Raw genomic sequence first — 14,533 nt, forward strand, 5'->3', positions numbered from 1 at the left:
TGGATGGGAGTCTGCCTGAGGACTATTAAACTGTACAGCAATGGCCCATGTCCGAATAGGAGTAGAATCACCTGTTCTAACCCAACTGAGTAGACTACATCACATTTCCAGTCTACGGTTAGAACAGTAAGTGACTGCTTGGATTTAACTCCTAATGGACAGACCATGGCCATCTTTCCATTTTGGCTGTTGTGGGATAGGGGGAAGGGCAAATGAACATTTAATCTTGACCATTAACATTTCTACTTCACCCACCAAGGTATAAAATGTAACATCAGCGAAACTAAATGGTAAAAAGTATAAAAACGTGAAGGCTGGAAATTTGAAACCCAGAAAATCATGCACCGTGCAGGCAAGTCAGAGACAGACAGGTTCACATTTCAGATGCGGCCCTTAGCAAAGGCACTTCGTACAACCTGAGCAGAGAGTGGGAACCCGTTTTTGCCCAATTTTCTCCCCTCTTTTCCTGATGGCATTGTTTACTGCTGGGTCTGGTTCTACGTCCCCTGACATCTCACCCAAGTGTCCATGTGTCAGCAGTCCAACCTACAGTGAAGGGTGGCAGAGCTGAGCTCAACCCAGTTCTCTGTAGGCATCCCCATGTGCACTTTCCAAAATAGGACCCTCGATAGTGATCAAGAGGAACTTTTAACTGACCTCTTCTCCTCCCCTCCTCCCCCCCCCCCCCCCCCGCTTCTCTAACCCACTGAGGACAAATGTAGCTTCTTAACTGCTAACCGATTAAGATTAGCTAACTTAGAGCCAACCAGGAAACACAATTGGAAGCTTCGGGTCTGTTTGGTTTAGTGCTAGACAAGTTGTTGTCTTTACCCACAAAGACACTGGGAGGAGAGTGTGCTGGAAAAGCCATTAGAATGGTTTACATTTAAATCTGCAGAAAAAAAAAAATATTTTTTTCTCTCTGCAGTCACCAAAGGTCAGGTTTCACTATGGATCTGAAGGCATTCTGCAGGAGATACTGGCCCTTAAAATCAATGGGCCATGATCCCAGCATAACCACCAGGATCGCACGTCCCCCCACCGTGCCCTCCAGTGTTGACCTCATCAAGGGTTTGCAGGGTCAATAGGTGGGCACTCCATTTGCATGTGTTAGCGTGGATTTTGGACTGTTGAAATAAAGGCAACGATGAAGTGACTGTTGGGTACATGACAGTGGTATTTACCCTAAAACCACATTGAAATACGCTTTGTGTAGATTAGACTAGCAGGCACTCACGTCACTATAGGTGCATCAATGGTGCCCGCCCTTTGGGCTGGGGAGCCAGACCTGCCACCACCCATCTCCCCTTCAGCCCTTTGTGCAAGGGCGGACACAGGTTTTTGTCCAAAAAAAAAATCATCTTTTGTTCCTTTCATCAGTGGTTCAGGCCACACCTCTTCATATGGACACCTCTTTTCTTTCCCCCCCCCCCCCCCCCAACCTCCCCAAAACCTTTACATGGCCCATTTGCACCCATCTGGAGGCCAGGAAGTCACATCTTAGATGCCGTCCTGGTCTTCAGTAATAGATCAGGTCCCTATTGAGCTGGGGAAGTAGGAACTCCTAGCAAAAGGGATCCTAGCTCCCAACTCAGAGTATTGATCCCCCCCCCTCCACAATGTAATTGCTCTTACAAGGGGTCAGTGGAAGTTCTGCTCCTTACAAGGCTGATCAGGAAGTCCTGCAAACGGCTGGAACCCAGTGCAAACAGGTCCCAATCATTTTCCAGTAGGTTCTGATGGACATCTATCAGAATTATGGCCCATGTTCAGAAGTCTCCCCCGCCATGGAAGAAATAAAGGCCTCTGTGTTGAATATAAAGCAAGTGCAGACTTCAAAACAGTGCAATCAAACACAGGACTTCTGTGTAATGGAAAGAAGGACGAACAGCAAAAAGGGCAAAGGAACCTCACCCATCTCCCATTCAAAATGGCCCATCGCTCCCAGGTCCCTAAACCAGCTGCAAGAGGATTTGAACAGTCACATACATTTATTTTCGTTTTCAATAAACCATTACATAGCAATTTCTCCTTTGCATCATTCCAATTTACTGCCTCACTACTAGTTAGAAATTTAGATCTCTTTGGAATTTTAATAACTGACTCAGTGATGTGAGGCAACACTGAACATCCTGGGTATCATGAAAGCCACATCAGAAAAAGCACCAACTGGGAGTGGATCAAACTGCACAATTGCTACAATCAAGTATAAAGCCACCACATTACTGCATCCAGCTGGCACATAGAGCTTGAGGTTGCATGGCAGCAAGCCCTCAATAACCCACTAGGAATTTGTTCTCTGTATTTTGTTGGTTAACTGATTTTCTCGCTCACAGGTTAGCTTCCTTCCTCCCATTGACCGCACTGCGGTGCAAGTAATTAAAAAAAAAATAATAAAAAGCATACATACATCCAACCATGTCCCAATGCCAGGACTGAAACAGATTAGCTAGTGTCACAAGTAAAAACATGGTCCTCACCATGTACCAAATATTTAAAAGTTGTGCAGTTTGAGGGAAGTAATATTGATATTCCATTTCACTGTTAGGTAGCTACGTGCAAGTGCATGTGAATCTGGGAGAGCAGCACATCTGTGAGTGTGCACTTGTGTATATTTGTGCTCATCAAGGCAATGGATGACAGCTGGGGATAGAACTCATTTTCTAGTTAACACCCAGTGACAGTTAGGACACTCAGGCCTTGCTGGTTAAAATTTTATGCAAATTTTCTCCTTGCTCCCTCTACTCTACATCCCTCCCCCTCCCCCTAACAATATACCATTCTCTCAGAAAAGTGTCCACCCCTCACCATCCCAGCTTGTCATTTGCAATCCCTACACATACTGCATACTTACGACCACAGTGCGAGATTGGCAAATCCCTGCTAACTGTCCGGTTCTCCACAGGAATAAAACATCATTGCCCTTATTTTTGTTTCAGAACTGGCTTCCTACTATATCAATTTGTACAATTATAATCCACTTATGTAGGAAGGGCATCGCATGTCAGGAAGTACCTTACAGCTAAAGATCACTACAAACACCTCAGTTCTTTTGAGGGTTGCAGGAATATTTCTATACGACAAAAAAAATGTAGAAAGATCCGTTTATTCAAACAATATCTAACTTGGTAAGTTTCCTAACCCGAATAACATACTAATCCTAATACTGTCTGTACACCCCAACACTGTGCAGGATGAAAAAAGTTTTGTGTATTTGTTCATCTGTAAAAGAGCTTAATTCTTAGAGGACACAAAGTCATTCCAATGCAGAGGAAGCAGTTTTTGATTTGAAAGATATTGCTTTGTTTTCTCAGGAGTTAGCAGTGAGCTGGTCCCATGGTGCAATGTTTGGAGAACTGGAATAACGTCATGTTGCAATGCAGAATGGCAGGACATGGGCTCGTGCTCTTGGGGCAAAGGCCCTTTTAAGTTCCTAATTGAAGCTGGGCAGTTTAGGAGGAGGGGTGAGGAAGGGAGAAGAGAATGGAAAAGCAGCAAACCTGGTGCAAAGACGTATAAATGGAAACAAAAAACTAAATGGGCTTTAGTGCAGTGCAATCACAACTTTTTCAAATTGTAAATTTATACCCAAGTGATTGCTCTACACTAACTGTAACTCAAGCTTTGTGCCTTATGGGAACACCTGTGGAATTCAGATTGCCAAATCTGATGTCACTCTTCAAATACCTTTTGTGATATGTGGGTTTTCCCCTAGTTTTAAAGATGCTGTGTCCCATTATCTGTCGTCATTATGCATAAATTTGTGAGCTAACCATACTTATTTTCTGAGCGTCTTTGACTAGGAAAAGATACAGGTTTTGACAGCAGAAATAAATTCCAGGAACACGCTAATAATGTCAACTTTCACACTTGAAGCCTGGTATTTTGGTCACGAGAAAATTGTGGGAAGTCAAGAACATGTACTCAAATCGTGCATTCTTTAAGTAATTCTGCTGCAAAAATGGCAATATCTTCGCAAAAGGTCACAGAACAATTTTTTTTTTAAAAACAAAATGGTTTTACCTTCTACCTTTACTTTGGGTGGATGGGGAGTAATGTTGCAGCAGTATTCTCTTTTTGGGCAGCGAATTTTTGTGATCAAGATAAAGAATGTTAATGGTGGGGAATGAAATATTTCAGTACTTCTCACAATTGTGGAACACTCCCAAATCAAGAATAGCATCTGTTAGAAGCAGAGTGAAGCCTCTCCACTTGTCTCAGCAACATGCCTTAATACCAATCTCAGAACAGCACTCCTAATGCATCAGTTTGACATTTCCAGCTCCCATGCCAGTCAACCCTTTGTGATTTCTTTTAGTGTAACTGCCAGTTTCATGCTTGTTTAATACCAAATTATGAATGGGAGCTCAAAGCTGCTCCCCCCAAAAAAAGACCACTGATGTTAGTATGTTCATTCACTCATTAAAAAATGAATTAGCTGCAAGATCTCTGACATGCGATACCTTTCCATCAAACAATTCCAACAGAATTGCAATCTGTCCACAAAACATTCATTTATATTTTTTTTAAACATCAAAAAAAGGGTTTAACAAACATTTAATATGATGAAAATGCATATGACATAGTATGTGTGTTTTTTTTTTAAATAACCATTAGAGTTTAAATGTCAAGTAGCAGCACACGAGGGTCTTCAACTGCAGCTTTAATTTTTCGGAGGAAAGTTACTGCTTCTCTTCCATCGATCAAGCGGTGGTCGTAGGTTAGAGCCACATACATCATGGGACGGATCTCAACCTGCAATAAGAGGGAAACATGCATGATGTGCTGACATTTTAGGTACGAGCTGCCCCTTTAAATGGAAGCTTTATGGCACCAGTTAATGCAATATGCTTACCTAGTTATCACAAACCCGCCTCCTAATCAGGACAACGCCCTCACCCAGCTATCACAAGCCCACACTGATACACTCACCCAGCTATCACAAGCCCATCACAAATACAGGGCAACCCGCTCACTGTTCATCAAAGGCCTACCACAGTGCAAGGCAATGCTCCTGCGCAGTTACCGCCGGCACTAATATAGGACAACATTACCCATTCCCACAAACCTGCACCAGGAGATGTTTCTACTATCCAGCACAGTCCTAGGCAATGTTTCTACTATGTAGCACAGGCCTGCCGTCAACCCCAGTACAGAGCAATGTAACCCCTTCAAATTGCCACTGATGTGGACAATAGTGCAGGGCAAATTTTCCCTCTTCTTTAACTCAACCCAGCCCTCTGCTTTACCTCACTACAGCAAATCTGGAAACTATTAAAGAACAGAGTGAGGAGGTTCTGTTAGGAATGTCATTGATGTTGATATCTAAATACACAATTCTAAATATCATACACTAAATCATTTTTAACGTAAATCATTTCTTGTGAAATTCTGACCATCAGCTAGGCCACAACTCTGAAACCAAAGACAACATATTTCTCGTGATTATCTTAGCTTAAGTTATGGCTTCAAGAACCAATACAGCTGAACTGTGAAAATCCGTACTTCAACACCTCCAGTTGCGTCAAGGAGACTAATTTTTTCTGCACATTACAACCAATTACCTCAAGTACAAAGAGGAAAGTGGAAGGAAAAAAGATCAGTTTATTAAACCAGACTGAAGGTAGAAGAGAATTTCTGCTAGTGGAGCAGACTGTGAGATAATGAAGCAGTACGTGCCCACGTGCAGCAAGACCTGGACAACATCCAGGCTTGGGCTGATAAGTGGCAAGTAACATTTGCACCACACAAGTGCCTGACCATCTCCAACAAGAGAGAGTCTAACCACCTCCCCATGACATTCAACGGCATTACCATCGCTGATTTCCCACCATCAACATCCTGGGGATCATCAATGATCAAAAACTTAACTGGACCAGCCACATAAATACTGTGGCTACAGGAGCAGGTCAGAGGCTGGGTATTCTGCAGCGAGTGATTCACCTCCTGACTCCCCAAAACCTTTCCAGCATCTGCAAAGCACAAGTCAGGAGTGTGATGGAATACTCTCCACTTGCCTGGATGAGTGCAGCTCCAACACTCAAAAAGCTTGACACCATCCAGGACAAAGCGGCCTGCTTGATTGGCACCCCATCCATCACCCTAAACATTCACTCCCTCCAGCACCAGTGCACCGTGGCTGCAGTGTGTACCATCTACAGGATGCACAGCAGCAACTCGCCAAGGCTTCTTCGACAGCACCTCCCAGACCCGCGACCTCTACCACCTAGAAAGACATGGACAACAGGCGCATGGGAACAACACTACCTGCACGTTCCCCTCCAAGTCACACACCATCCCGACTTGGAAATATATCGCCTTTCCTTCACTGGGTCAAAATCGTGGAACTCCCTACCTAACAGCACTGTGGGAGAACCTTCACCACTCGGACTGCAGCGGTTCAAGGCGGCGGCTCACCACCACCTTCTCAAGGGCAATTAGGGACGGGCAATAAATGCTGACCTTGCCAGTGATGCCCACATCCCATGAATGAATAAAGACTGTATATTTATACAGCCAGGTAGTTTTCTGCAGTCACCGTACAAAACCTAATGCTGTTCTGTATGTGGTCTACTTGTATAATTCCTGTAAATAAATGTAAAAAAGTCAAGTAGGAAACTGAGCCCAGCTTGAATGTGATATGGTGACTATTTCTATCCAAGCCACCCTGGTAGATATTAAGTGCAACGGGCACTAGCAAGCTAGGATTGTAAGAAGTCTCTGCAGCGTCAGAAAATCACAGCACTGTAGCTTCTAGTATGTGAGGTCCACTTACGGGAAGTGAGGCAAAACTATTGCAAGAAGCACTAACATACCCTAAAATTACATCACACTGCTGATAGCGAATTGTGATCTATTCTGTCACAAACAGATAGGAAAAGAAGGTGCAATACTTTAAACCCTTTTAAAATACCAGAAGTCAATAAACCTGAAAACAAAACTCGATGTCACTCACCTGGCCCTTGATTGCAACTGGTCTCTCGAAGATACCATGCATGCCTAGGATGGCAGACTGGGGTGGGTTGATAATCGGCGTCCCAAACATTGAGCCAAACACTCCTCCATTACTGATTGTGAAAGTGCCTCCATCCATGTCTTCTATAGCCAGCTCGTTCTTACGGGCCTACACCAACACAATACAAACAGTATGAGTTAGGTCCTTCAAGTGTGTGACTTCCCTTCTCATGTTATATGGCCACACTTTATGTTTCTCTACCCTCCCCCCCTCCTCTTAGGGTCCTTGCAGTCATACAAAATTCAGTCCTTATTTTCAGCCCCTCCACATAAATTTCCCATCTACTATTTTTCTTTATCATTCCCTTAAATCTCATTTCCATTCTGTAAAAAGTAGTTGCTCCCATAGATTTACAATCAATTCTAACTGCAATAATCAGACCTTTTGCCTTGCTACAAGGGCTTCCATTTGTCAATCCCATCCACAAACATGGATACCCTCTGCGCAAAATATCAACACAGCACCATGTGCATTGAAGCAATTTGGGAACAAGTTGTAACAGAGCTTAAAGTAAAAGAAGCAAGACAGAACAGTCAAGGCCCAAACTCACGAGTAACTAATAAACACTGGGAACAATCACCTTCTCTCCCAGTTCGTTTATCGCTTTCTCAATGTCAGCATAGTTCATTGCTTCAACATTTCGGATTACGGGGACTACCAGACCCTGTGGATGAAAATAAATAAATGAACACCTTGCATTTATATAATGCCTTTAATGTAGTAAATGTCCCAAGCTGCTTCACAGAGGAGAATTAGAGGTGACCGAATGTATAATAAATCAGGGAAAATGTATGCTTTTTCCACAATACAGTCTACTCCTACTAATTCAGATTTTTTTAAAACTTGAAATAGATTTGAATGATCCAGTAGTGCGAATTAATTAAATTTTAGTAAAATGAGGATTTTTTGTATGATTTCCATTTTAGTTAAGAGATCATTTGAATTAAGAGGGAGCAAATAAGAATGAACTTGTGTTTATATAGCACCTTTCATGTCCTCAGGAGTCCCAAAACACTTCACAGCCAATGAAGTACTTTTTAAGTCTGGTCACTGTTATAATGTTGGCAAATGTAGCAGCCAATCTGTGCACATCAAGGTCCCACAAACAGCAATGAGATACATGAATAGATAATTTGTATTAATGATGTTGGTTGAAGGATAAATGCTGGCCAGGACATCAGGAGAAATCCCCAGTTCTTCTCCAAATGGTATCACGGGATCTTTTACATTTACCCAAAATGGCAGATAGGACCGCAGTTTAACATCTCATCTGAAAGAATGCACCTCTGACAATGCAGCACTTCCTCAGTACTGCTGAGTGTTCCCTCATTACTGCACTGAAGTGTCAGCCTAGATTATGTGCTCAATTCTCTGGAGTAAGGCTTAAACCCACAACCTTCTGACTCAATGGGAGTATGAGGGAATCGGAAAAATGTTCCTTACCTCAGAATGGCACTCTAACATACTTGCTGTTTTGAATAGGAGAATAAATTAGGAACACAGTTACATCCATGACCCCACCACCTAACAAGATAAACTTGAAGGCCGTTATTTATAAAGGAGGGGGAGGGGGAAAACACGGGAAGCATTATTAAAAAATATGATCAAGAGAGTTTCTGCAAGCTTATAGCTTGCATTCATTCCTAAATCATAAAACTACATCTCATTTAACAACCTTTCAATATCCTGGATTTATCTGACAAAAGTCAATTTATGTTGATTTGAACAAAATGTCTCAAGGACAACTTAAAGGGGAGTCACTTTCAACTGAATTATGTAATCCTAAATGATATAAAGGCTGCTATTTGTACAACTACTGGTGTTTCTCAGTCCTTCCTTATTTTGTTATGCTTTGAAATTACTAGAGTTAGTGGCTGCCTGTGAGGAAGTTCCTATATAGAATACCTCCTCCAGTGGAATTGCGAGTACTGCCTGCAGCCTCCATCCATCTAACTGCATCACGTGAGAGGAGTTTCGTGACATCACAGAGGAGGTGATTCTACACAAAATTTCTGATTCCAGGCTGCCCCCGCGATTAGAATAATCCCATAGACATTTGCAAAACATACAAAAGAACAAGAGGCAGAATCTCATTACTGCAGCAACATTTTCTTTATTTTGGCATGCCAAATCTAATGCTGGCACTCCTGAAAATTGGATCTGGAACTCTGAATGGGCTCCTACTTTCAGAATCCTTACCGAACTGTAATTCAACCACGTGTCTACGACATATGACAATCATTGCTCTTAATGCAACTGCATGCCTGGTCTGTATAACCAGAGTAACTAGCATTATCCAGCCTTCTGTAGCAGAAACCTACACATCTCGACATCCCTTAAAACCTTACAGCTTAAATGTAAACTGAATTAAGGCGAGAAACTGGAAAGTACTGCAGTACAAAGGGATCTGGGGGTCCTAGTGCAAGAAGATCAAAAAGTTAGTATGCAGGTGCAGCAGGTGATCAAGAAGGCCAACGGAATGTTGGCTTTTATTGCTCGGGGGATAGAATATAAAAACAGGGAGGTATTGCTGCAGTTATATAAGGTATTGGTGAGACCGCACCTGGAATACTGCATACAGTTTTGGTCTCCATACTTAAGAAAAGACATACTTGCTCTTGAGGCAGTACAAAGAAGGTTCACTCGGTTAATCCCGGGGATGAGGGGGTGGACATACGAGGAGAGGTCGAGTAGATTGGGACTCTACTCATTGGAGTTCAGAAGAATGAGAGGCGATCTTATTGAAACATATAAGATTGTGAAGGGGTTTGATCGGGTGGATGCGGTGAGGATGTTCCCAAGGATGGGTGAAACTAGAACTAGGGGGCATAATCTTAGAATAAGGGGCTGCTCTTTCAAAACTGAGATGAGGAGAAACTTCTTCACTCAGAGGGTAGTAGGTCTGTGGAATTTGCTGCCCCAGGAAGCTGTGGAAGCTACATCATTAAATAAATTTAAAACAGAAATAGACAGTTTCCTAGAAGTAAAGGGAATTAGGGATTACGGGGAGCGGGCAGGAAATTGGACATGAATTTAGATTTGAGGTTAGGATCAGATCAGCCATGATCTTATTGAATGGCGGAGCAGGCTCGAGGGGCCGATTGGCCTACTCCTGCTCCTATTTCTTATGTTCTTATAATATGTGGATACATCTAAACACTCCCTGCGATGCTTATTTTGCATGGAAAAATAGTGTGCTCCCTGAACCAAGTCAACAAACAAAACTTGTAGACTGTAACATAAGCCACTAACACTTCCCTTCCCTCCCAGTCTGGACAGAATCTTGCTCACTGTATCCAGAAGATGTATAGCAATTATTCTGCAGTTTATTCCCCATGGAATTACAATACCAGTGACCACCAATGGATATTGTACAATGCTCACCTTTGGTGTTGCTACAGCTACGCTGATGTCAACATAATCTCTGTAGACTATTTCTTTGGTTGTATCATCCATAACTAGACAGAAAAACAAGAATTAAACTATTAACATAAAGGTAGACTAGTTGCTAACTTTAGAAATAGTCATGACACTGCAGTGGAATCAAGTGCTGTGGGCATGGTTTAACCACACTGTTGGAGTGACTGCCTGCTGCACAGTACAATCAAATACTTGAAGTGCAAGTTGCACTGTGACTACTAACATCCTTTGCGAAATGAATTTTCTTTTTTTTCTCCCTGTATCACCTTCCAGCCCAGGGAGGCATATGGTCAATGTGCTTTTAAGCCTCAATCCAATACCATTCTGCAACAACCCAGCACTTATCTCACGCTCCGATTTTTAGATTAAGTGGAGGTCTGGGAATGTGTTACCTCCCCTCTCATCCATGAACAGTATTTGACATGAGGAAATTAAAGCAAAGAGAAGGGCACAAAATTCTTTTTTTTAAAAAAAGGGACATCAACCTCAAGTTAACTTTTTTTTAAAAACAAAACAAATTTTAGAGATTGTTATTTTTACTTTATATTAATGAATATGAAGAGAAATTAACTAATGAAAATGCTCTGCTATAAAGTACAGGTTGAATCAAGTTATATTTTAAATATGTTCAATTTATTGGAGAAAATTATGGTCGTCTCTCCAAGGGACAATAGGAACATAGGAATGTCATAGGACAATCAATCAGAAACAAGGATACATTGCAACGGTTCAAATTATTAAAGATTTTTCATTGTGAAACACTGGCAGCTTTTATATCTATTTACAAGTGCATGGCAATTTTTTTTTCTTATTTACAAGAATGTGAAATTTCTCAGACAAATTGAAACATTTTAGCTTGAGACACAACTGATAAAATGCAAAAAAAACATTTGAAAAATCAAATCCAAGTAAATAATTGAAAAGGAATTAAGCCAGCAATCAATTGGGTAAATATAAAAGTAGTTTATTACAAAGAACGTGTAGCACAGCAACAGGCCATTCGGCCCAACAGGTCCATGCTGGTGTTTATGCTCCACACAAACCTCCTCCCTCCCTACTTCATCTAACTATCAGCATATCCTTCTATTCCTTTCTCACTCGTGTTTATCTAGCTTCCCGTTAAATGCATCTATGCTATACACCTCAACTACTCCTTGTGGTAGCGAGTTCCACATTCTAACCAATCACTGGGTTAAGAAGTTTCTCCTGAATTCCCTATTGGACTATTTTGTATTTATGGCCCCTAGTTCTGGTCTCCCCTGCAAGTGGTTACATCTTCTCTACGTCTACCCTATTAAACCTTTTCATAATCTTAAAGTCCTCTATGAAGTCACCCCTCTGTCTTCTCTTTTCTAGAGAAAAAAGCCCCAGCCTGCTCAATCTTTCCCCGATAGGTATAACCTCTCAGTTCTGTTAATATCCTTGTGAATCTTTCTTGCATCTTCTCCAGTGCCTCTATATCCTTTTTATAATATGGAAACCAGAACTGTTCACAGTACTCCAAGCGTGGTCTAACCAAGGTTCTACACAAGTTTAACATAACTTCTCTGCTTATCAATTTTATCCCTCTAGAAATGAAACGCAATGTTTTGTTTGCTTTTTTTAAAAAATGGCTTTATTAACCTGCGTCACTACTTTTCATTATTTGTGTATCTGTACTCCCAGATCCCTTTGCTCCTCTACCCCATTTAGACTCTTATTTTCCAAGGAGTATGTGGCTTCCTTATTCTTCCTACCAAAATGCACCAACTCACGCTTATCTATATTGAAATTCATTTGCCAATTACACGCCCATTCTGCAAGTTTATTAATGTCTTCCTGTATTTTGTCGCAGTCCTCCTCGGTATTAACTATAACGACAATTTGGCTCGTCTGCAAATTTTGAAATTGTATGTCCAATTCCCGAGTCCAAATCATTTATGTAAATGGTGAACAACTGTGGTCCTGGCACCAGCACCGATCCTTGTGGAACACCACTTCCCACCTTTTGCCAGTCTGAGTAACTACCTTTAACCCCTAACTCTTTGTGTCCTGTTTTGTAGCCAGCTTGTTATCTATTCTGCTACTTGTCCCCTGACTCCACATGCTCTGATCTTAGTCATGAGTCTACTATCCAGTACCTTATCAAAGGCCTTTTGAAAATCCAAATATATTACATCTATTACATTACCCTTATCTACTCTTTCTGTTACTTCTTCAAAGAAATTAATAAGGTTGGTCAAGCATGACCTTCACTTTTGAAATCTGTGCTGACTATTCTTTATTATACTTTTGGTTTCTAGGTCGTTTTCTATTACATCTTTGAGTAAAGATTCCATTATCTATCCTACCCCCGGCGTTAAACTAATTGGTCTATAGTTCTCTGGACTGGTTCTATCTCTCTTTTTAAATATAGGAATAACATTAGCTGTCCGCCAGTCCTCTGGCACTATTCCCTTTTTTAATGAATTTTTATATATATTTAATAGTGCCTCTGCTATCTCTTTCCTAACTTCTTTTAATATGCGTGGATGCAATCCATCCAGACCAGGGGCTATATCCTCTCTAAGTTTGATTAGTTTATCAATTATCCCCCACTTTCTATCTTAAATGTCTTTATATGTTTTTTGATTTCTTTTAATGTTATGCCTACCATGTTAATCTCCCTGGTAAATACTGATGCAAGTAATTATTTAATATTTCTGCCATTTCCTGTGAGTTTATCGTGTGTATCCCTTAATGGCCCTATGCCTATCCTGATTTTTATTTTGTTGTTTATGTGTCGGTAGAATACTTTACTAATTCTTTTTATATTCCTTAATAATTTAATTTCGTAGTTTCTCTTTGCCTTTCTAATTTTTTTAAACTTCTTTCCTAAACTTTTCATATTCCCTTTTGTCATCTTCTACTTTGTTGTCTATGTACTTAGTGTATGCCTTTTTATTTTGTTTCAATTTTGTCTTTATTTCTTTATACATCCATAGTGTGTCATTACTGACTAGTTTGTCTTGCTTTTTAGTGGGATATATTTCTCCTGGACTCTACTGATCACCGTTTTAAATGTTTCTCACTGCTGTTCTATTTCTTTGTCAGTAAATGTTTCCAGTTTATTTTCTCTAGTTCCATTCTTATCCACTTAAAATCAGCTTTTTTCCCAATTTATTACTTTGGTCTTTGTCCTACTTATGTCCTTCTCAATCTTTATCTTAAACCTTATTTTGTTGTGATCGTAATTGCCTAGATGTTCCCCTACGCTTACTTCTCTTATCTGTTATGGTTCATTTCCCATTACTAGATCCAGTGATTCCTTTCATTGGGCTTTTTACATACTGGATAATAAAGGAGTCCTGCACACATTATAAAAACTATTCTCAGTACCCCTTTACCTAGCTCTTGCCAGTTTTTTGGGGGATAGTTAAAATCTCCCATGATTATTATTCTATGTTCTTTACTCATTTCACATAGTTGCTTACATATTTCTTCCTCCACCTCCTTTCCACTATTAGGTGGTCTGTAGTATATCCCTATTAGTGTGATCGATCCCTTCTTGTCTTATATTTCAATTCATATGGATTGTGTTTCGATCCTTCTGTTAATTATGTCCCTTTTTTCCACTGCCATTATGTTATCTCTAATTAGTACAGCTACTCCACACCCCTCCCCCCACTTTCTTCCCTATCCTTTCTGATTAAGTTATAACCTGCAATATTCAGTTGCCAGTCCTGTTCTTTATGTAGCCATTTTCAGTTATTCCTATTACATCTGGTTCCCCACTATGGATTATTGCCTCCAGTTCCCCCGTTTTATCTTGGACACTATGTACATTGCTGTACAGGCAGTTTAGTTCATCTTTAATAGTTATTCCTTTTACTTTATTTTTTAACAGTCCTTTTATACTTCTGTTTTATAACTGTATTTGATCCTTGACCGTTTGTGTTATCTTTATTCCTTACCCTGGTCAGACCTTTACACTCATCTCCTGCTTCTTTTATCTTTAAGCTTTTGTTATTGTTACCATAACCCTCCCCCACCTTGCTAGTTTAAAGCCTTAAGCAGCGCCCTTTTTATCCTTTGCCCTAGGACTCTGGTCCCATTCCAGTTCAGGTGGAGCCCTTCTCA

The 14,533-nt window shown here is 40.8% G+C and overlaps 1 protein-coding gene across 1 annotated transcript in view; it reads right to left on the bottom strand.

The window, feature by feature from the left end:
• Window positions 1-1,972: 1,972 nt before the first annotated feature.
• Window positions 1,973-14,533, bottom strand: part of dlst (dihydrolipoamide S-succinyltransferase) — a 51,597-nt gene continuing 39,036 nt past the window's right edge. The window contains exons 12-15 of the mRNA XM_067991993.1: window positions 10,400-10,473; window positions 7,596-7,679; window positions 6,956-7,123; window positions 1,973-4,755 (exon numbers count right to left, since the gene is read on the bottom strand). Of these exons, the coding sequence (XP_067848094.1) occupies window positions 4,621-4,755; window positions 6,956-7,123; window positions 7,596-7,679; window positions 10,400-10,473 (461 nt within the window). The 3' untranslated portion in view covers window positions 1,973-4,620. The remainder of the gene's footprint in view (window positions 4,756-6,955; window positions 7,124-7,595; window positions 7,680-10,399; window positions 10,474-14,533) is intronic.

The sequence above is a fragment of the Heptranchias perlo genome, chromosome 10 (assembly GCF_035084215.1).
Source record: "Heptranchias perlo isolate sHepPer1 chromosome 10, sHepPer1.hap1, whole genome shotgun sequence".
Lineage (NCBI taxonomy): Eukaryota > Metazoa > Chordata > Chondrichthyes > Hexanchiformes > Hexanchidae > Heptranchias > Heptranchias perlo.